Source organism: Astatotilapia calliptera, chromosome 6 (genome assembly GCF_900246225.1).
Source record: "Astatotilapia calliptera chromosome 6, fAstCal1.2, whole genome shotgun sequence".
NCBI classification, from domain to species: Eukaryota; Metazoa; Chordata; class Actinopteri; order Cichliformes; family Cichlidae; genus Astatotilapia; species Astatotilapia calliptera.
Genome location: NC_039307.1, coordinates 8,671,035 through 8,693,097, shown reverse-complemented (window position 1 = coordinate 8,693,097; position 22,063 = coordinate 8,671,035). Strand labels below are relative to the sequence as shown.

Genomic DNA, 22,063 nt, shown 5'->3' with positions numbered 1-22,063 from the left:
CATCATGCAGATATTTTATGGAACAAACTGATATAAGTGAATGTGAAATACTGTTTTGAAAAGTCAAATGGTGGTAAAATCTCTGTCATGGTGCTATGACAAAAGGCAGTTCGATGATATATAAAAAGTGATAAAGGGTAATCAAGGAGAGGGTAATAATAAGATTACGAATTGGCCATTGAAAAAGTAAATGGAATAATTACAAGGCCAACACAATACGCTAACACTATAGATGAGTTAATTGGTATTTTTCTCCTCCTACTTTAAGTATAGTATTTTGCAGGGTATGATACTTCAGAATATGAAAAAGCAATGTCTTCTCCAACAACCGAGATGTTAGAAAATGGATCAGGGATGTTAGGGTTCGGTAAAAACGTAGACGTTTGTAACTTTAACCAGAAGAGGGCAGTGATACAACTTAAAACGTTACAAGCGGCCGTGAGCGAAGGAGAAAATGGCACCTCCTACCCGCCAGAGGTCGCTGCAGACGCCGCCTGTGACAGTTCATTGACAGCCCCTCAGCTGGTACGGAACCGGAGGCAGCGTGCGGTTGCTTGGCTCAACCACTCAAAATGCTCAGAATTACGATCCGGGCAGAAATGGGATCCCTTTGGATTTTGTTCGGTGTCATCTACTCCCAGTTCTTGGCCGTATCCTCTGATGACATAGTTGTGGCATGCGGTGGATTCGTGAAATCCGACGTTGAAATCAATTACTCTCTGATCGAGGTGAGAGTGCAAATGTCCCGACTAGCGTGCTAGCAGCTAACCAGCAGCTAGCTGGTTTGTGGTAGAAAGCTAAAGGTTGGGCGGAGTTTTTCGTTTCAATGACAGTTTGAATGAAATGAATACAAAAGCAGTGTGTTTGTGTTTAATCTGTTTCTGATTGCTCGCAAACATTTGTGAGTTTGGTCTTGTTTGACATTGGTTTAGCTACTTACTAGATAGCTGATGGTAACTCCGCATTAATATCCATATATCACACAAGGCATTCACTGCTAATCCTAAAACCTGCAGGCGTTGATGAGTAAGTGCTCCCGTCCTAATCCCTTCTTTTTCACGGGCTACATGGGATTAGCAATTTGGTTAATTAAGATATTGAAATGAACTAAATCCGACAGACTAGATTGTTTCTTTGTTGCTAGTTGACATAAATCGCTCAGTTTAGTTATTATAGTATGAACACTATAATAACTTTCATTATGATTAATGATCACTGTGTGTTCTTCATTCTCAGATTAAACTATATACCAAACAAGGATCACTGAAATATCAAACGGATTGTGCTCCAATCAATGGTTACTTCATGATCCCTCTCTATGACAAGGTATGCCAGCAACTGATTTGATTAGCTCTAACTAATTCTTTCACTGATGGTGAATTTAATCAAGCTGTCACTTTAACGCAGGGAGATTTCGTTTTGAAGATCGAGCCTCCGCTTGGGTGGAGCTTTGGTAAGACTCTCACAGAAACATCCCCATAATTCACAAATTATCATATAAAAGCCATTGTGCATTGTCCCATATTCTCTGGTCTCTTTTCCTTTTGGACTTTTAACTGTCATCAGAGCCTACCAGTGTCGACCTGCATGTGGATGGAGTCAGTGACATTTGTACGAAAGAAGAAGACATCAATTTTGTTTTTACGGGATTCTCAGTGTCAGGAACGGTGAGAATGGTCTTCTTGAAAAGAAATTTAGATTGTTATAGTATGTGGACAGAAAGTTTAAGAGTCAAGACTGTCTACTTTGCAAAATGTGTGATTTAAAAAAAACTGCTTTGACACATTTGAAGGGGTTTATCTAAATGCAAGAAAACTTTGGAGCGCTTTAAAGCTTCTTTAACCAATGCAACACAGGTTATTGATAAAATAAATAGTAGTATCAAGTGGTGATTAGTGTCTAGTTTCCTCAAATATATTGTGTTTTGCTCAGGTTCTGAGTAAGGGCCATCTCATGGGCCCAGCTGGCGTGGAAGTCAAACTCAGCCGAGCCGGAACAGGGGAGAAGCTCCAGAGTGTCACCACACAGCCTGGAGGAAAGTAAGTTACTCACACCTTATGTTTGTTTCTGCATTATACAGATGTTTGAAATGAACTTGCCCCTTTCTTTCTTTTTTTTGTGGTTTTTTGCTTACACAGGTATACCTTCTTTAAAGTACTACCAGGAAAGTATGACATCACAGCTTCTCATCCTTCCTGGACTCTCGAACAGGTTTGTTCACGTTAGCAATCGATATTAAACTGCACGTTGCGTTAAAAACGTGTTGTCCATGTTCTATTATGAGTGCCTCATGTCAGTTTTTTACATCTTACATCCGCCAAACCCCATTTAGAATTGATGATCAACTTATCATGCATGTCTTTGGACTGTTGAAGAAAGCTGGACTTTGCAAGATGTAAAATAAATGACACAAAGTGTAACTTGGTTCATATCTGATGTTAAAATTAGATGAAAAAAGAGTGTGGTAAACTTTTAGTGAAAGATTTAAAATCTCTGTGTACAAAAATACACTGTCAGATTTGTAACTGATGATGCGAATAAGCTCTCCCACATTATTTCCCCCCCCCATACCCACCTGCCATCATGCTCAGTACCACAGCATCCCAGTTTCCAATTAAAGTACTGTCATTAATACTGTAGAGAATGCATGATCTCAGAGGTCTGTTCGATTCTGTATCGCTTGAGGGTAGAAAACTTCATTATTCACCTACTTGCTTAGCTGATACAGTTCCTTGTCAGGTGAGCAAGGTTATAACTAATGAGCTCCAGCAGTAATCACAGTGAACCTGACAGGGCCATTATTCCATCTCTTAATGCAACTTATGGGTGACCTCTGCCATCTTCATATAGAGTACTACCTCAGTGCACGTCTCCAATGCAAATGCCCCGGCCGCTGACCATCTGGTGGTTGGAGGCTACGATGTCTCGGGGGAGGTCCGCAGTGATGGAGAGCCCATGAAAGAGGTCACCTTCCTGCTTTACTCAGCCACAGTCAAGAGAGAGGTAAACCTCCATAATTTCCATTTTTGCACAGAAATATGTCGACTTTTCATATCCGTCTTACATTATATGTAAATGATCACACTTTAACACTTTACTTTAACTTAACACATTTTCCACGTCCTTTAATTTCTGGAATATGCTGAATTTCGCATTGCTCCATTGGTTCAATTTGAATGTTTGTCATTTCCAGGACATAAGTGGTTGTAATACTTCCCCAGTGGAGGGTGCAGATTCTGGAGACAGCACGCTGGTATACCTGTGCAGCGCTCTGTCCAGAGATGATGGTGTCTTTGTCTTTCCTTCGTTAGCCAGCGGCGAGTACACTGTGGTGAGTTATTGTCGCAAAAGCCAACAGAAGACTGCTGTCAATTTGAGCTATTGTGTCAGAAATACAACAGAAGACCAAATGATGTATAAGTACACAGTGCAGCTACTTTGATTTAATAAGGAAGTCTTTTCCTTTGTGCCATAAGATTAGCTACATCATCTTCTGCTTTGTGAATTCCTATGTTGAAGCCTCTATTTGGCTGCTTCCATGTTTCCTATTTCTGGATGAGAGGGTGGAGTGTTTAATTATCAGATAGCGCCAGCAAGTTACATCCATTAACTCTAACAGGGCATTAGACAGTTATAGATACACGCTAATTAGCACTGCATAACATACAAATGAGTACTACAATTTGATCCGAAAACCGGACCACAAATGCAGCCTTATTAATCTCTGAAAAGCACCAAGAGCACAAAAATGATTGAGTTCATGTTCAGTGACTTGGCTTGGCTGAGGTCAAGCTTAGCAGACAGCTGCCAGAATAGCCACCTGCATAGGTGTCCACCTATCAGTCAAAGCTGCTTCACTCCTAATTGAATACATTGGAGCCTGAATAGAAAGTAAACAGGAGAGTTGGAGCGAGACACGGTAAAGTCAGTTGTTATCTTGCTGAGGAGTTAGAGGTGATGAAACTCACAGCTCCTTATCCAACCACTCACAGCAGGTACTCGTTATTCCATTACTCCTCTCAGTATTTCAAAAACAGCGCAAATTTAAATCTTGCTTTTTTAAACTTGATGACACACACACACAAATTTTACTTCAACAGTACTATTTGAACTATTTAAACAGCTCTAACGCCATTTAAAGAGGTTTGGGTGATTTACTTAAATTAACCAAACAAAGACTTTCATAGGATTGTATTACAATATATTGTAATGACAACTACAACATGTTTTATGTTTCCTGTTTTCTAATCCACCCCACATTTAGCTAGGTAATCCGAATCCAGTGCAGGAATTACATGTGTATGAACTTTTTTTTTTTTACCGATATAACTACAAGAGACAAGGTGGTATGAATGATGGGTTTTATGAAAGCATCATTTTTATTTGCGAACAATGAAATTCTATCTCCTCTATCTTAGAGATGTAATAGTTTTTCCATCTAAATGTGCTTCTGTGAAATCCTTCACTTCAGATACCTTTCTACAGAGGAGAAAGGATCACTTTTGATGTTGCTCCTTCTAGGATGAATTTCAAGGTGGAACACAACAGCTTGAAACTAGAGGTAAAGAGAACTGTGCGTGAATGGGTGGATGACTGGATATGTAAAGCGCTTTGGGGTCCTTAGGGACTAGAAAAGCGCTATATAAATACAGGCCATTTACCATTTACCATTTACCATTATTAATGTGTATCAGCAAGTTTCAAAAGGAAACAAGTTTTGTGCAAAATATTCAAGTTTGACATTCTGTCTCTTTATGTGTAGCCCATTTTCCGTGTGATGGGCTTCTCTGTGACTGGCCGGGTTCTCAACAGTCCTGATGGGGAAGGTGTGCCCGATGCTACAGTCTACCTAAACAACCAGATCAAGGGTAATCGCAAAAGAAGACTCATGTTTTCAGTAGAATATCTAACTATAGTTTTTGAAGTGGTTCTCTGTCACACTTTAAACTGTAGCTTGCTTTACCACTCTGTCCTCACAGTTGTCAGCAAAGAAGATGGCTCTTTCCGGTTGGAGAACATGACAGCTGGTACCTACACCATCCGTGTCAACAAAGAGCTCATGTTCTTCGAGCCAGTCACAGTGAAGATCGCTCCTAATACGCCTCAACTTCCTGATATCGTCACAGCAGGGTACGTTATAAGAATTAGTAGCTTATTACATAAATTTAGCTGCAGTGTAGTTCTTCATATTGTCATGACTTCCTCATTTTGGTCCAACACAGGTTCAGTGTTTGTGGCCAGATCTCCATCAGCCGCCTGCCTGAAGGCATGAAGCAGCAAGGTCGCTACAAGGTCACTCTGACGCACAAGAGCACAGACAAGGCTTTCATTCGGACTGTTGAATCTGACCATCAGGGGGCCTTCTGCTTTCAGGCCAAACCCGGAGACTACAGTGTCCATGTAAGACTCGAGCAGCATTTTATTTTATATGACATATCCATATCTTAATTTTTATAACCTCTTATTTAATCAGTTTGAAAGCTAATTCAAATGGTATTAAATATATACAAGAAACCGACATATGTCACGCATACTAAATTTTAATTGGTGAGCCTCCTAAAAGATGAACAGATGTCATGTTGCCTAAAGCACAGATGGTGCTTTTTACCCATATTCTATGATATTTGCACATTTACGGCTTAACAGTTGCAACAGATCATCATCTGAAAAACTCATTTGTCATTGGAAAGCAAAAAACCCAAATCTTTAACTTTTTTTTTATTCAGAAATACAGATTCATCTGTGTCATCAAACCAAAGCAGTTAAGCTTAGTGTTCATGTAGCTGTTTGATTAAAAAATATGGTTTTAAGCAAAAGGATATTTGTTTGTGTGTTCAGGTATCTCTGCCTGAAGCAGAGGTGAAAGCAGGCCTGGCTCTGCAGCCTCAGGCCCTGGACATCTCCCTTGTGGATCAACCACTCACAGACCTAGTTTTCACCCAGTTCATGGCTTCTGTTTCTGGAAAGGTGTACTGTCTAGGTAAAAGTCTTAGTAATTTACACTTTACAGTCTTTTTGAGAAGACAACGTTTACCAAAGATGCAGCTTTAATCCATAAAGAAATATATTTTCACACGAGCCAACCTTGTGTTCTCTGGTTGTCCTTTAGCTTCCTGTGACGACCTCTCTGTAACCCTGCAGCCAGCGAGTAGGCAGGGGGAGAGGAGGGCAGTGGCTCTGTCTGGGAGCAGCGACATCCTCAGCTTCTCTTTTGACAACGTTTTGCCCGGGAAATACAAAGGTTTTAAGTATACTTCTAGTTTTTTTAAATTATATGTAAACTCTGCATGCAGTCAGGTTTTCACTGGAACAACTGAGTCAAGCATTCTGTACAATATAAACCCCTCAATCTATGCACACTTCTATTTGAAAGTTATAGTAGTTATTCTTAAATAGAGAAATGAGCGGGTAATCATCAGCCTTTCAATCACTGGTTTATAGCAGCAGCTTTCAGCAGGCATGCCATTACTCAACTAGTGTTTCCCCACCTTCTGGTAATGTGGATCCATCTGTTCATTCCACACAAACTCTTTCACTGCCTGCAAATGATCTGCACACATGCATGTTTATTCAGTTTATAGTGTTGCTGGGACAGTTTTTATATATAATATGTGTGCAATCATTTTTTAAATTCTTTTTTTATTCAAAGATCCTGAACGGAACTTGTGATATTTTTCCACCTATAATAGTGTGACATATTTAATTCACATATTTCTTTTTTCCCCCTGTCATTTAAAATGTATTTCTCACTTTTTATTCTCTCTAATCTTTACCACTTGTAGTAAGTATTTCTCACGAGGAGTGGTGCTGGAAACACAAGTCAGTGGAGGTGGAGGTTCTGGAATCGGACGTCTTGGGGGTGGAGTTCAGACAGATTGGCTACATCCTGCGCTGCTCCCTTTCCCATGCCATCACTTTGGTTAGTAATCAGTAGCTCACTCCACTTGCACTACATGCTGCCTGTTAGATCAGATGTTTACACTTCCATATGTATTATTGAATGTGTGGTGCTGCACAGGAGTTCTTCCAAGATGGCAGCAAACCTGAAAACGTTGGCGTGTACAACCTCTCTAAGGGAGTCAACCGCTTCTGCCTCTCCAAGCCTGGTGAGTTTCTTTATTCTGACCTCTCATTAGCTCAACATAGGAGAAATTAGCATAATCAAAAAATATCAGACTGTACCAACTGTACCATGTCCGACTTATCTAAATATACCACTGGAACGTAATAATTAATCAGCCAAAAATGGCTTGTCCAGGTGTTTACAAAGTCACCCCTCGCTCCTGCCACCAATTTGAGCAGGACTTCTACACCTACGATACGTAAGTAATGTAACGTCGTGTGTTTTTATTTCTGGGTTAATGCAGTGCAACCATGCAGCCAAAGCATTCTAATGACTGCTGTTGACCTGTGTGTAACAGTTCAGCCCCCAGCATTCTGACCCTGACTGCAGTGCGGCATCACATGACAGGACTCATCACCACCGACAAGACTCTAGACGTCACAGTCACGATCAAGTAATTATGACTCTGCATGAGTAGTCTCGTATGCTCAAATGCTGCCGTGCATTTGCGTGTTTGGTAATGACCAGCTTTAGCGTTTTTATTTATTTTTAAAACCTCATCCCCCTGGTCAGGTCGTCCATTGAGAGCGAGCCGGCGCTCGTGCTGGGTCCGCTGCGGAGCCTGGAGGAGCAGAGGCAGGAGCAGCAACTGCAGGAGATCGAGCTGCGACGTCAGGAGCGAGAACGCCGTGCAGCTGAAGAGGAAGGAGGTGCCAGAGACGATAGTCCTCCTATCCAAGAAAAGGCTGATGAACTGACAGGCCCTTTCCACTATGAGTTCTCCTACTGGGCTAGGTCAGTTTTTGCTCTTTAAAATACCATGTAGGGCTGACGGCAAAACTTCTGTTCACTTTAGTGTTAACTTGGAAATTCCAGCTTTATATCTCTATAGAAAATTAACAGGACTTGAGAGAAATTAAGAGTGGAATTCTGACATCTGCTAATAATAACCATCAGAGGCTCACTTGAGTCTAGAACTGTTGTTCATTGCTGTTAGTGATTTTTTTCTTTCTGTGTAAATATGCAGGGCTGGTGAGAAGATCACAGTGACTCCCTCCTCGAAGGAGCTGTTGTTCTACCCTCCTGAAGTAGAGGCAACTATCACCGGAGGTAAATTCACACAAGAAGAAAGTCTATTGGAAACCTTAAAACGGACTCTGATACAACCCACGCAGGTTATTCTAAATAAACCGCATCTTTGCTGTTGACAGAGTCGTGTCCAGGTCGGCTGGTGGACATCACCGGTCGTGCAGGTCTTTTCTTAGAAGGCAAGGTGTCACCAGAGCTACAAGGTGTGGAAATATCTATCACTGAGAGAGGCGCTGCTACACCACTCATTACTGTGGCCACTAATGAGATGGGAGCATACAGGTATGAGAACACAGTGATAAAAATAGGGTGTGTGAAAATGAGAGCGAGGATATTCAAGCATTTTTCATTCGGGTAATGCTGCCTTCGGGTTCTGCTATAAATGTTATTGCCTTAGCAAGTCATTATACTAACAGGGTAGTTCATAAATGCATTTTTTTTTTTAAAGAATAAGGTTTTTGGCCTGGAGTGAGGTGTGAAGTCTTTTCTATTTAGGACCAAAAAGTTAAAGTTAAAAAAGAAAAAAAGTTGAGATTCATGGCTGTGGGCGCAGCCATCATCATTTTGTTACTGACTGAAATAACCCAACAACTGTTGGATTCATTACCTCGGAGCCCCAGATGTTCATGGTGCCCAGAGGATGAATTTCAATGACTTTTGTGTTCACCTGTTTATTCCTCTTTTCTTTATTTGAAGAAAAAAAAAAAACCCTGGAAACTTACGAAGCATCAGCCAGGCTAGCATTTTTACAGCAGATATTTTTGGCTTGTCATAAGAGCGAAAGCACAGGTGGCATTAGAGACATTGGCGCTGAATCAGTATGCAGAAAAGCAGGGCTTGCAATATATTATCAAGCCTGTGATCTGCGATCTTGATGCTGTTGTAAGCATCTTAGTCTGTAAAATTAGGGTCACGGGGACAGCCTCACAGGGCTGCAAGTAGACTTTGAGTCCTTAGAGCAAAGAAACATGCCTCTTTTCTTTCACATGAGTAAAGCTTGTGTTGTATGTAGTGCTGTCAGCGTTAATCTCGTTAAAATGACGTTAACGCCATAACCGCATTAACGCGGCAAATCTCCATTAGCGAGTTAACGCGGATCGCCCCGTACGTTAGGCTGCACGGCGTTAACGAGGCGCGTTGACGCCGTGCAGCTGGCGGTTATGGCGTCATTTTAATGAGATTAACGCTGACATTGTTCCATTGTTTTAGTATTGACGTTATAATAGGCGCTATAGATTGGCTTGTGTTCAAATCACGTTGCATTTAGTAATAAACAAGTATCTTGAAGAAATTCCGACCTTCACTTAACTTTTCCCCCGCTTTTCTTCAGTGTGGGTCCGCTCCACAGTGACCGGCAGTACGACATCAGTGCAAGTAAAGAAGGTTTCGTGCTGAGTCCCGTGGAGGGCACCCAGGGAGATTTTAAGGCATTTGCTTTGGCTGGCGTCACCTTCAAGGTATATGCAGCCATCCTCACGTGCATGTTTTACCTCCCAGTAATCATCAGACGTTTAGGTACTTTTTATATTTGTCCAGCTGTTTGTTCACAACTACTAACCCTCAGTGATTATGGTGGTTGGACATGAGATAAAGAAGTGACATAATGAAAAGTACTTGTTACTGTATGTTTTGGAAAAATGTTTTTTTTTGTGTTTTGCCGCGTGCTGTCAGTACACTGCCTTTGTGCTGCCCTTTGTTAAAAGGATCTGCAATTACCTACTGCGACCGTGAGATCCTGACACAAATGATTAGTATTAGTTTCCTTTTCACACTGTGTGATAAATTGCTTTGAAATCTTCTGCTCAGCATTGACAGAGCTTTGTGCCCATGTTTATTTTTCACTTGTACATCTTCTCTGAAATTAAGCTCACCTGTCAGCCTGATTACACCCACAATTTGGCGCTCACTCGAGCCACGGGCTTTCATTATATTTTCTCCGTGTGATCTTTTATTGTGAAAAGATTAAAGGGGTTTAATTGATTTGGTCCCTGTCTAGCAGTAAAATCAACAAGTATTCTGTCTGTGCTGTAGATCAAATCGGAGGACGGTCAGCCTCTCGCCGGCGTGCTTCTTTCTCTGAGTGGGGGTCAGTTTCGCTCCAACCTTTTGACTCAAGACACTGGCATCCTCACTTTCAATAACTTGGTAAGAAACCTCTTTTAGTAGTATGTCAGACTGCCAAACATTGTTGGTGGTTGACGGTAATTCTAGGGATGCTTTGCCCTGTGTCTTGGTTCACTTGTCCATCCTGTATTTTCTGCTTCCCACCTTTTTTTCCTCAGAGTCCTGGTCAGTACTACTTCAAGCCCATGATGAAGGAGTTCCGCTTTGAGCCGGCATCTCAAATGATTACAGTGGAGGAGGGTGAAAACCTCAGTATTGATATAACTGGAATCAAAACTGCGTACAGGTAAATGAGTGTACATTGTCCACTGTTAGCTTGCAAGCATAGGAATATCTTTCAGTGTGCAAATTACTGAGCCTATACTCATCTGCTGGTGGGTACTGCAGCTTGCACATGTGCTCATTGCAGTCTTGTACACTTGTCCTCAGCTGCTACGGAATGGTGCAGTCTCTCAACGGGGATGCAGAGTGGGACGTGGCTGTGGAGGCCGTGGGTCAGGGAGACTGTAGCCTCTACAGCGAGGACACGGTCACTGATGAGGAGGGCCGATTCAGACTCAGGGGTCTGCTGGTGAGGACGGGATGAGCTGTTAAAATAAGACCAGACTTGAGAATTGAAACAGATCATGGCCTCTAGGTGTTGTCTTGGATTACTAGGGAAACTGGTGATTTTGCAAAGTGTGATTTGTAAGCTGTATATGATTTGCTCAGTTGTAATGGAGTGTATGTGATTATACCTCTAACTCATTTAATGTTTTTCTTGCAGCCGGGTTGCAAATATCTCATTCAACTGCGAGCTGAAGGCAACGACCACATAGAGAGGGCCTTGCCACAACACAGAGCTATAGAGGTAGGCAGCAGCTTGCTTCAAGTTTGTCTGGTGCAGATGTTCAGCATCTTTGGCTTTTAATGGGGTGAAGAAATTACAATTATACCAAGTTTCTTAGAGCTTTAAATATGAGAGGGGTCACTTGAGTGTCATGAAGGCACACATGCTTAAGCATAACTGGTTAGTTTTACATGTTTGGCTACATATTTAGACTTTTTGTCAGTAGCTAATGGTGCAGTTATCTATGTTTAGGAAGTATGTTGTTTTGACTTAAAAGCTGTGGGTCAGAGTTGACTTGGATTACTCTTGAAGGCAAAGCTGCTACTAAATGAAGCTCACTGAGTGCTTTAAGTTCAGGAATTTTGCACACATTTTCAAGTCGTACTCGCACTGCTTTAACACTTCTGAAAACTATTAAGGGGGCTATGGAAAACTTTAGTAATTGAATTGTTAAAATAACTGTGGGAACCCTGTGATTATGACTTATCGGCACCCTCATCACATGGGTCCTTTCAATATTCAGAACAAAAGCAGCGATAATCCCATTGCCAAAGTTTAAACCTCTCACTTCATAATTTTAGCTTGTCTGAAAAGTGCAGCGCTCCTAATCTCCCTCGCAAGGCTGGAAATGCCTTAATTCCCTTTAATTCTCTGTTATTATCACACCGTGTGACTTGAACAAAAAACTTGATCCGTGGTTCACATTGGATATTTTCTTCACAAGTTTCATTGTTACATCTATATAATGAGCTCTATATTCCCTTTCAGGTTGGCAGTAGTGACATTGAAGGGGTCAACATTATCGCCTTCAGGCAGATCAATCAATTTGACCTCAGTGGAAACATCATCACGTCTCCTGAACACCTTCCAACACTATCAGTAGGACGTTTAAAACCCGGCATTTTTGTCTTTCTTTTGAAACTTTTAAGTCTCTACAAGGCTTTTGCATTAGCTGTAGATAAGTTAGACCTGTAATCATTTTGCTTTACCTTTACACTTTTCCCCCCCCAGGTGAAATTGTACAAGAGTGACAATCTGGACAATCCAATCAACAGCGTCTCTCTGGGACAGTCCCTTTTCTTTCACTTCCCTCCTTTGGACAGAGATGGCGAGGTAATTCAGTCTTAAAGAGCTCCTGTTATGCTTTTACTGGTTTGAGTAATGAGGTCAGTGTACGTTTAGTAAGCCCAGTAAGCCAAAAGGTTCGTGTTTCAGACCACTAAGACAATTCTTTCCTACTATTAGACATGTATAATGTCAGTGTGAGAGGACATCCCTAACATGGTTATGTCAGGGACAGCGCTCTTCATATGTGCAAATTTACCACCCACATGCTGTTCAAACCTTCTGTTTAGCAGTAGTAGCCAATCAGAAGAAACCTGGCTTAAAGGGAGAGCGGTTTTAAAGAGAGAGGAGGTAAAACACCTTTCTGAAGGTGGTGCAGGCCCTCAGTTCAGTGAGGCCGAGTATAAGATAAAAGTAGGATTATTTTTCGACTGTGAAACATGCAAAGCAACTTGATGGTTTTTGGTTTTTAAGCCAGTATTATTAAAATATAGTGCTGTCAGTGTTAACGCAACATTAACGTGCTTAAGCTGCATTAACGCCGAGTGACCCCTCACACTAATCTGCGTTAACTCGTTAACAGGGATTTGCCAATTTTGACGCGTTAACGTGGGTCAGTTCACGTTAATGCTGACAGCACTACTGAAATATCATTTACTTAGTCCTTAATTGCGTATTTTACGTAATTCATAGTAAAACGTGACCCAGAATACACTGCTGTTTATCCATAGTCACCTTTCTCTTCTCTTTTCTAGAGCTACGTACTGATGCTGTACTCCACACTGTCCCGTTCCCAATATGATTTCACACTGCCTCAAGTCTCCTTCACTTCCACTGGCTACTACAAACATGTCACTCTTACCTTCCACCCTACTGTAAGATACAGATGTTTTTAAGTATATATTTTTCCTACAAAGAATATTTGTTTTGTCTTATTTGTTACAGAACAGTATGTTTCTATATAAATGTGTGTGCACTTTCCCACAGCGTAAAGTGCCCGACCAGGATGTTGCTCAGGGGTCTTACGTAGCTTTGCCGCTCACTCTACTTCTCCTCTTAGCGGCCTACAATTATGAGAAGGTACAGAACAAGTTGCATCTAATCAAGGCAGACTATTCAACCAAGCTTTTGTTTGATTTGTCAATTTCTAAATGTGAGGAATAAATGTCACTAGAAGTGAGCCTTGTCCAGGCCAAGCCTATAATGTATTAATACCCTGTAATTCTAATAGTTGTCGCATGGTTGGTTTTTATAGTTAAAGTTTTTGATCCAGTAAGCTTCATTTAATGCCTTTTCCTGACCTGTTTGCAGGTGATTCCCCTTTTGTTACAGTTGGGGAGCCGCATCCAGGGAGTGAGGAGCATGGCTCAAGCCAGCAGCGAAAGTGCTGCTATGGATGAAGCCAAACGTCAGGCCAAGAGACAGAAAGCCAGGCGAACATGAGGTGCACATTAAGCCACATCTTCGTACACTAAACTGCCCGCTAGCATCCGTGACCCCAGCATCGGAAAGCAATGGGTTACCAGGGTTACACTTCTTCATTGTTACCAACCAAGTGCTGTGTGTGCTAGTGAACTTTTTAGCTTGCTAAGGTGTGTTTGAAACAGGGCCCAGGTGAAGCCCAACATGAACCACTCAACACCCTTTACCACCACCACCACCTCCACCTCATCTGCCACTTTGATTCACTGGACCGATAGCTGACATTTTACAGACTGTTTTTTGTCCACAATTAATCTTAGTCTAAGAAAATTGTTGATATTTGTAATAGAATATGAGCCATTTTTTATATTTGTAATTTATCCAGGTCAACAACAGCGTTTTGTGGGTTTTTTTTGTTGTTGTTTTTTTTTAAATGAGTACACTGCTTATTTTAATAGTCCTAACAATGTTTGGGTCCGTGAGACATTGTATGCCTATCAACACTGGGGCCAAGTCATTGAAACGTGGCTTTAATTTGATAAAGTGTTAGCTTAAAGCAGCAGTTCTCAAACTTTTTTCCCTGGCATGCCTCCATTTAGATGCCACACACACACACACACACACACTTTCTCAGCATCAGCAAAGTTGATTATTTTACATACCGTACATAAATTATAGCCATAAAGCTTAATTTAACTTTGTATTTTTCCCTGGGTCGTCCGCAACCCTCCTGCAGTGGATTTATGTCCCACCAGGGGGCCCCGCCCCATAGTTTGAGAACCGCTGGCTTAAGGATATTTAAGGTTTCCAAACTATGTGCTGGTTTTTTCACAAGCTTAAAATGTTTTTAACTTGATGTGTCCCCATGGACTTGATCTAAGACTGAACTGAGCCTTATAATCCCATCACAAACAAGGGACTCTGTAACTTCCAGTTACAAATGAAAGACAACCAAAGATGTTAACGAGCTAATATGGTTGTTAGTCAAATGACATCACACAATGTCAATCACCAATGAAATACTGTAATGCATTCACTCCTGATGGCATTTTATTAGGCGTTAAGTGTGATGTTAGACTTTTTGACTCCTCCGTTTGCTCAGGTACAGGATGCGGGAAATTTTGGTTTGAATACTGTGTTTTTGTTTTCTTTGAAGGATGGGCTGCGGTGGCGGGGTAGGGAGTGATAGGGCTAACTAAGAGTTGATTAATTTATTAACATGTTTAATCGGATGTGAACGATAACCTAGTCTGAATGCTATGACGTGTTTTTTCAGAAGTGTGGTTGATTTCATTTTTTTCTCATTTATATTCCATAAGATTAAATATGTGTGACAAGCTAAATTAAATTTCAGAAGACCCATGTACTGAATCGAAAATGAATATCTACAAAGGGTCGTTCATGACCTTTAGATAAACTTGATGAGGCAGGATTGTGATTTCATAAGCTCATTGTCTTACTGCAGAGCAGTTTAATGCACTGTGAAATCTATGTACCCCAGCTCTTTTTTTCTGTATTGAATTCATCTGAACTCAGCGGTAGCTGCCTTTTACAGAAAGATGAAAAGGCCACTGACTATTTACTGAGTTGAAAGATATTCCAATTAGTCTACATTCAGAAGTTGATTACTTTGGTTGGGGTGGGAGACGGAAGATGAGGGAGGTGGGGTGTAATTGTCATTTGTTCAGAATCTGTTAATTTTTCAGATAATCAATAAAGTTTGACTGGAATAAGATTACCTTTTTTATGGCTTTACCTGTAGGGGGCAGTGTAATGCTATAGGATAATATAACAGACAAGAACTGTAACTCCTCATCCTTTAAGTGTTACAGTACAAAACTCCTATTATATCAGTTCTGGATCACAAGAAGTAGACTCAGAAAATCAATAAGTCTGAGTCTGACTTCTCTCATTACTCCCCTTCACCCGAGCAGTACGTGTTATAAAGTGCCTTAGGGCACATTAGAGAACAGCCTGCACAAGTTGATGTTTTGGGAAGCGAGGTTAAACGGCTTAAATCACAGCAGAGCTGCCTAAAAGGAATATGTTTCAACTGAAATCCTATTGTTTTAGTGTGAAAAGGAAGCTTACACATGAATAACAAATGTGCTCTGCGCTGTCTTGAGAACTTCGCCCCACCCTGTCTTTGTACACAGCATCAGACAAAGCCGGAGCACTGGACAGTTTTTAAGCATTAACTGATGGAAAAACAAGCTAAATTGATCACAGTTCGTATTTTTTGACTAGCCTTTGCCAACTAATAATAAACAAACCACATTATTGATCAGGTTTATGACCTCACATCTGGCATTTTGACCTGCAGTAGAGGAAACATCAGGGGGAACAGATCGCATTTAACCATGCCTCTTCAACCTCTAAGGTGCAGCACTTGCAAGGCTTGGGTTAATTGCCTGTTGGTGTGCTGGCATGGCTTACAGGAACACTAAAATTAACTGAATGCACTATTTTTATGAGTTATTCATGTAGCTTTCTACATCACCCATTTGTTTAGTATTCTGGCATGTGTTTGGTTTTTCTCAGAAAATTCTCAGACACAATTTACCATATTTGCACAAAACTCTGGACTAAGTTATCAGCTAACACCAACAAGATTGCTTAGCAAGCTGCTAACCATGAAAATTAGTGCAATTAGCAGATGACTAAAATACAAAAATGGAGCATAAACGCCTTGGACCGCACAGCGAGATATATTACGGTGCTGCGCAAAATTCTTCAGCCAACACAAAGCCAAAAAACTCCCAAAACCTTGAAAATCAGTATTTGGTATGAAAACGTTCTCAGTAAAGACCCTGCACTGCCTCAGTTATGCTGAGTTCTGCACTTTGGGAAGGCCAATCCATGACTGATAGTGTTCTCAGTGTGTTTGTCTGTCCAGGTATGCTTTTACTATATTGACAGTGATGTTACATCAGTTTTGAGATCACCACCACTGGCTGAAAACGCCGGCCCCAAACCATGTTTTTTTTTTTGTGTAATTGGCATTCCTCAGCCTCATGTCCCTGGTTTCCGTCCTGAAGAATAGCTGCTTGACAGACACCCTTCCACTGAGACCATTTCTGATGAGACTTCAGCAAACACATACATCAACTGAAAGGTTTTGTTTTGTTTTTTTTAGGGTTGTGATTTTTTTCTCTTGTCCTTCCCCTTTTGTTGAGTTTCCTCAGATTTTTTAAGAACACATTGCACACAAAATATGCCAAGTTTTTGCTAATAGCTCTTTGAGTCAAAAATACTATTTTAGACCTGTCGAACTGTCGTCTCTGGCTATGACTAAAGACGTGGAACCAAATTATGTTGTTTGTTTGTTTTTGCTTAAAATCTCAAAATGCCTTAAGATATGATTAAAAATGAGTTCTTTACTAAGTCATCTGTTATGTGTAGGCAACATGCTGGTTCATCCCTTGAGTTAGGTGCCTTTCAAGTGTTAAATGGCTTGCCAAACACAAACACCACTGAAAATGGTCATGTACAAGGACTGGACTGAAAGATTGAGAAAACAGTCAATTTCCAAAGAAAACCTTCAAACGACCACAAGTCTAGCTCCTTGGAAGCAAAATATAAGGAAATGAGAGGTAATGGAAGACTTTTGCACAATACTGTATGTCTTCATTTAAAAAAAGCTCCTAATAGTACAAACATTGTCAAGACCAGTTCATTGACTCCAATTAGCAAAGGTAAAACCTGATGGACAGTATTCAGCTATAGCTGCCACTGCTGAGATGCCTGTCAATCAAAGCAAACATGCTATATAGATGAACTATAAAAAAAAATAAAGTTCATTATGCAGTTCACTATCCAGAGACCAAAACCTGTTTTTGTCCCAGGCTATTAACATGCTTTTTAATAACATAATTTTGGGCATTTTAACACAGGAGTCTGTAGGGATGTACTCGCCTTTGGGCCAGCCTCTAGTGGCTACTGAACACTTCTGATTGGCTTTGCTGTTTAGCCCTGGAGGATGCTAACAGAGTCAAATTAATGAGGTTTTATGAAGCTTAATTAATCACATAAATGGCAGTAACAATGGCTACAGCATGCAGTATATAACATAGTGTATATGGGTAAGCTGGAAGGCATTTATTCAAAAGTTAGCCTAAAAGAACCTTTATACAGGTAGAATGCATAGTTGATGACAAGCAAAATTACTTTTCTGCCCTTTTCCTCTTCATCAGTTTGTGCTTTAAATAGAGAGCTTTTTGACCATCATTATTTATTTTTTTTTTTTTTATATCTGTGACAGTTGTTAGGCTGTCTCCTCTCCCACCTACACACTGTACATGTGACAACAACGCTTATGTGAATCCTGGATGGACTACCTCCTTTTGCTCCATCCATTTCATTGAAAAGGAGTGCCGGTGTCTTGTCACTCAATGCACAACGTTCTGACAGCAGCTGAGACGCCATACTGGGGCTCCTCTGCTGGCATTTTGAATTGATGAGATTGAGATGCAGCCAATTAGTGTGAGCCACTCAGCTCAGCGTCTGTCTGCAACAACCTGGGGAATAAAAGCTGCAACAACAACACACACCGGTGTCATCAGTTTAATCACATAACATTGTCACTCAACTTCAATACACATGGCAGTCTTCTATAGACATGAGTTACTATTACTTCTATATATTTCTTGAGAAAATTGTTTTTCCCTCAGGTACCTCTGCAAGCAGGGATCCTTATCTTACAGTCTGCTGACATTCTAGTGTGATTTTATGGGTCGTTCCATTGCATATATCACACGCTGTCATTGCTTATGCTTAGAAAACACTGCCTGTGCATCTTAAACAGTGTTATTGCAGCTCCCGGTTGTATTTCAGTGACCCATGAGGTCTTATACTAATGACAACAGCAGACTGTGGAGTAGTGTGAACTTTATAAACCAGATGATCTGTAAATTCCCACAGTTAAACAGCTCCATTCTTATTATAGAAAACCTTTTTTCCAATGAGGTTTTCGTTCTTACAGCAAGAGAATTTATACAAATTTCCTGGGCCTTCGCCTGCATATTTGCATCACGCTGTCACTTAACATAACTCTCTCCATTCATGTCGTCCCACACTGCAGTGGCTCACTGCCCAGCCTGAGTCACCTATACCAGTCATAGTGCATTGGCCAGGACACAAGTCATCGTAGAGCAGTGGAGGGAGAGCGGCGCAGCACACCGTCTGTGGCACATTAATACCAGACGTTTGATGAGAAGGCCAGAGAGAGGGGGCACGGGGGTGGGGGGAAATTAAATATTCATTAGGAATGATGACAAGACGGGCAGCGGTGGGGATGATGTGTAATAGTATCTACTGGCTGCTTTTTGTGGGAGCTGAAGCCTGTATGTGTGTGTGTGTGAGCCTAGATGCAAACCAGGCCGACTCTAAGTGCCAGTCTCTATCTGTACAAAGAGGTGTGTCATGTCACCCTTTTATGAAACCTAATGCCTACTTACTGCATGCCAGATGCAATGACAGCTGAGGTGGCTGTGTCCCCACTAATGTAATCAGAGAGAGCAAGAGTGCCCAGAAAGCCTTAAAAATCTCCCGTCATTCATACATATTATGATCGAAAACAGGATTTTTATCCCCAAGGCTGCCTCTCGCTACAGTTGTGTTTAAGTGCAAGTTAAATCTGCAGCCTTTATAGCATGCTCTTTTTATTAAGTTTTCTGGACCGCAACTTTAATGTTTTGAGTCACTTTGAGCACTATCATCATTGTTGTTTGGAGCCATAGCAGAAATCTTTTATTTAGCAAAACCCATCGAAAACCAGCTGTACTCTTATACTTTCTGCCCAGCTCAAAATAACAAAGTGAGAAATGAGCTGTAAAGACAGTGAAACACAAGAGCCAAACAGTTCCAGCAGAAGATGTTGGAGACTTACATTTATCACATGATTGTAAATGAACTAACTGTTCAGTTTAGTAAATGCAGACCAACAGTAGAACAACTGTGAAACCCAGAATGTGAACTGCAGGTGTGTCATCATGCACGTGGTTCCACATGCTTAAGCATTCCAGTGCTCAGGCATTTTTTAATTGAGTTAGGTTCTATTAATCAATATTAATATCAATAATTCAATATGCCTTACACTGGCTTGTCTGGAAGTATTTAGCAATTCTTCAGTGAGTTGTGATGCTCTTAGCTGTGTATCTTAAATATGGGAGGATAATGGAGGCCAGGTCCATGCAAGAAAGTCTCCTGACTTGAAATAGAGAAGCTTATGAATCGCTCATTACATTGAATGGCCACCAAAGATATGTAATTATATCTATGCAAATACATTTGAATTCCAATAATTTGGTTTTATTCCGTTATGTTAAGTTATGTAGATTAAAATGAATTAAAGCTCGCATGATCTCTGTTTGATTCTTATCTCTTTCTGCCTTCTTTTCTTTTTAGTCCAAGGGGACAATTGTTTTACTACGACACAGCATTAGTCTGTGTCTGCTGCACAGCTCTTCACAGTGTAAGGTGAGCCATGTACCAGCGGTGTCTTCTAATCTTCTGCCTGTCCACAAATCTCTCCTTGAACAAATGAGTCTCACTGACCACTGCCGCTGCCTGTCCTCTACACATTTTCCAGTGCCCTTCCCTACATCCCACACAAGTGAAGCTCAAATGCCTAACGGATCAATGGACTGTTCAGGCCCGCTCGCATTCAACAAGGTCTCAGCATAGCTGCCGGCCCATTGGCTTTAAGAGATTTTTGTTGGCGGGTACGGTGATAAAAGCACAGACATCATGGTAATAAAAAGGCTGACAGGTTCTGGGAAGGACTGACTCTTTTTCTCTCCTCCTCTCTATCCATCTCGTTTTGTCACATGTCTCCTCCCCTTCCCCTCATCGCTCTGCTCAGCCTTTGGTTCCAACAGACTGGTGCTGTAGTCTATACTGTCATGTGTATGGGCTTTGGAGCTTGACGAAAGGGGAGGACGACTGACACAAAGGGTGTGGAGAGACGGAGGGATGTCTGGTGTATGCATTGGAGAAGTTGATCAGTCTGGAGTTGTAGAAGTCTTTGAGCAAAGTCACATTATAGAGAAGGACAAAAGCAGCAGGCATGGCTGCCGACACCCCTTGAGGAAGCCTTGACCAAAAAGCTTCCGTATACTAAGACCTTTCTTTTGTACATCAGCAGAATGAGCTTTGAATGTTAAATCTAAAACATTGGCTCGCAGTGCTACTAGTATTGATTAGCACCCAACTAGTCATTAAAGTTGCCCTTCCAGGACAGGGCAGCATAGTGATGAGCAAATTTATTTATTTTTAAATCAAAGATTTGCTCAATATATATGCAAAATTATTCATGATATTCAGCTGTGTTACTTGTAAGTTGTATGGATTTGCTAAAATGTCAGGAGAAATGTATCTGTGTTTTACACATCCAGCGAATACGAATGCACGACTTAATAAGGTGTTTATTAATTATGTTTACAGCTACGGCGAAACAATCAAACTTTCATTTCTGGACTTGGTCTGTCAATAATGTCTGGTCCAAACATACTGAGGAATCTGTGGCTCTAGTGTCAGCCTTTGGAAAATGTCATGTTTCACAATAACTGAGGATAATGAAACAAGGAGGAAAACCAGAATTAAAGTTTCATCGTCTTGTCTCACCCTTCACACGTTGCTGAGCTCTGGTGTCAGGATAATGATGGTGCTGGCAGATACAAAACGTGTGTTTTGATTACACAGACATACCTTTTCTGATGAATTAGATTAATTAGGTACATGAACAGTCAGGCGAGGGGCAGCACGAGAGGGTTTTCTATGCAAATTTTATTTGACTGGTGTTTGGTGCATATGATTAGCAGAGCCGTGCGAATGCAAAACAAAAGAAAAAAGAGGCATGTAAGGTATGTGTGTGAGACAGTGTGAAATCCTCACTGACCTCTACTGTTGGTTAGCCTGAGGAGGAATGGGTAAGCTAGTGTGGGCGGTCTTTGGTGCAAGACGGAAGACACATGGATGGAACGCTGTCAGAATCTAAATGCGCTGTGCACAGCTTTTACCATCAAAAAATCATTACCACATAAGTTTAAAGACATAAATGTATTTATTGTGAAAGCAAGCACACACACACATATTTTAAGTAATTCTCTACTGTGCAGGCATTAAAAGAAAATCTGTTGTTTTATAAACAGAAAGTGATTTCCTTTCTCTTAATGCCTGGACAGTAGAGAAATAAAATACTGGCAGGTTACTCCGTACCTGCTGATTTCAATAATCTGTGTCTTAACTGTTCAGTGTAATAACTGCAGACCAGTCATGGAATAAGGGTGAAGCCCAGAATGTGAATTGCAGGTGTGTCACTGTTTATTTAGATCCACATGTTACAGAAATTATTCCCTAACATAATTACTTTAGTAGTAACTTTAGGGGACTTTTAAACCAAACTGTCACATGATCCTCACTGTGTGGAGTCTGCATGTTCTCCCCACGCCTGCGTGGGTTTTCTCTCATCG

General features: G+C 41.0%; 1 protein-coding gene across 1 annotated transcript; it reads left to right on the top strand.

Moving 5' to 3' along the window:
* The first annotated feature begins 475 nt into the window (after window positions 1–475).
* Window positions 476–14,935, top strand: nomo (nodal modulator). Its single transcript, XM_026170049.1, has 31 exons — window positions 476–728; window positions 1,237–1,326; window positions 1,408–1,453; window positions 1,567–1,667; window positions 1,933–2,039; window positions 2,139–2,211; window positions 2,851–3,003; window positions 3,194–3,331; window positions 4,472–4,561; window positions 4,763–4,868; window positions 4,980–5,130; window positions 5,223–5,400; window positions 5,839–5,980; window positions 6,110–6,241; window positions 6,783–6,919; window positions 7,019–7,106; window positions 7,259–7,322; window positions 7,422–7,517; window positions 7,637–7,858; window positions 8,091–8,173; window positions 8,275–8,434; window positions 9,483–9,609; window positions 10,184–10,297; window positions 10,435–10,562; window positions 10,706–10,847; window positions 11,043–11,126; window positions 11,874–11,984; window positions 12,117–12,218; window positions 12,926–13,045; window positions 13,158–13,250; window positions 13,482–14,935. Exons 1-31 carry the CDS (start codon window positions 573–575, stop codon window positions 13,611–13,613), a joined length of 3,666 nt encoding a protein of 1,221 aa, XP_026025834.1. The 5' UTR covers window positions 476–572; the 3' UTR covers window positions 13,614–14,935.
* Window positions 14,936–22,063: the final 7,128 nt, after the last annotated feature.

Excerpts from the sequence above, each read along its gene's own strand:
- nomo (XM_026170049.1), top strand. The coding sequence starts at position 573 with ATGCTCAGAATTACGATCCGGGCAGAAATGGGATCCCTTTGGATTTTG. Across the intron at positions 2,212-2,850 it reads CTTCCTGGACTCTCGAACAG|AGTACTACCTCAGTGCACGT; the intron begins GTTTGTTCACGT and ends ATCTTCATATAG. Across the intron at positions 10,563-10,705 it reads GGAATCAAAACTGCGTACAG|CTGCTACGGAATGGTGCAGT; the intron begins GTAAATGAGTGT and ends ACTTGTCCTCAG.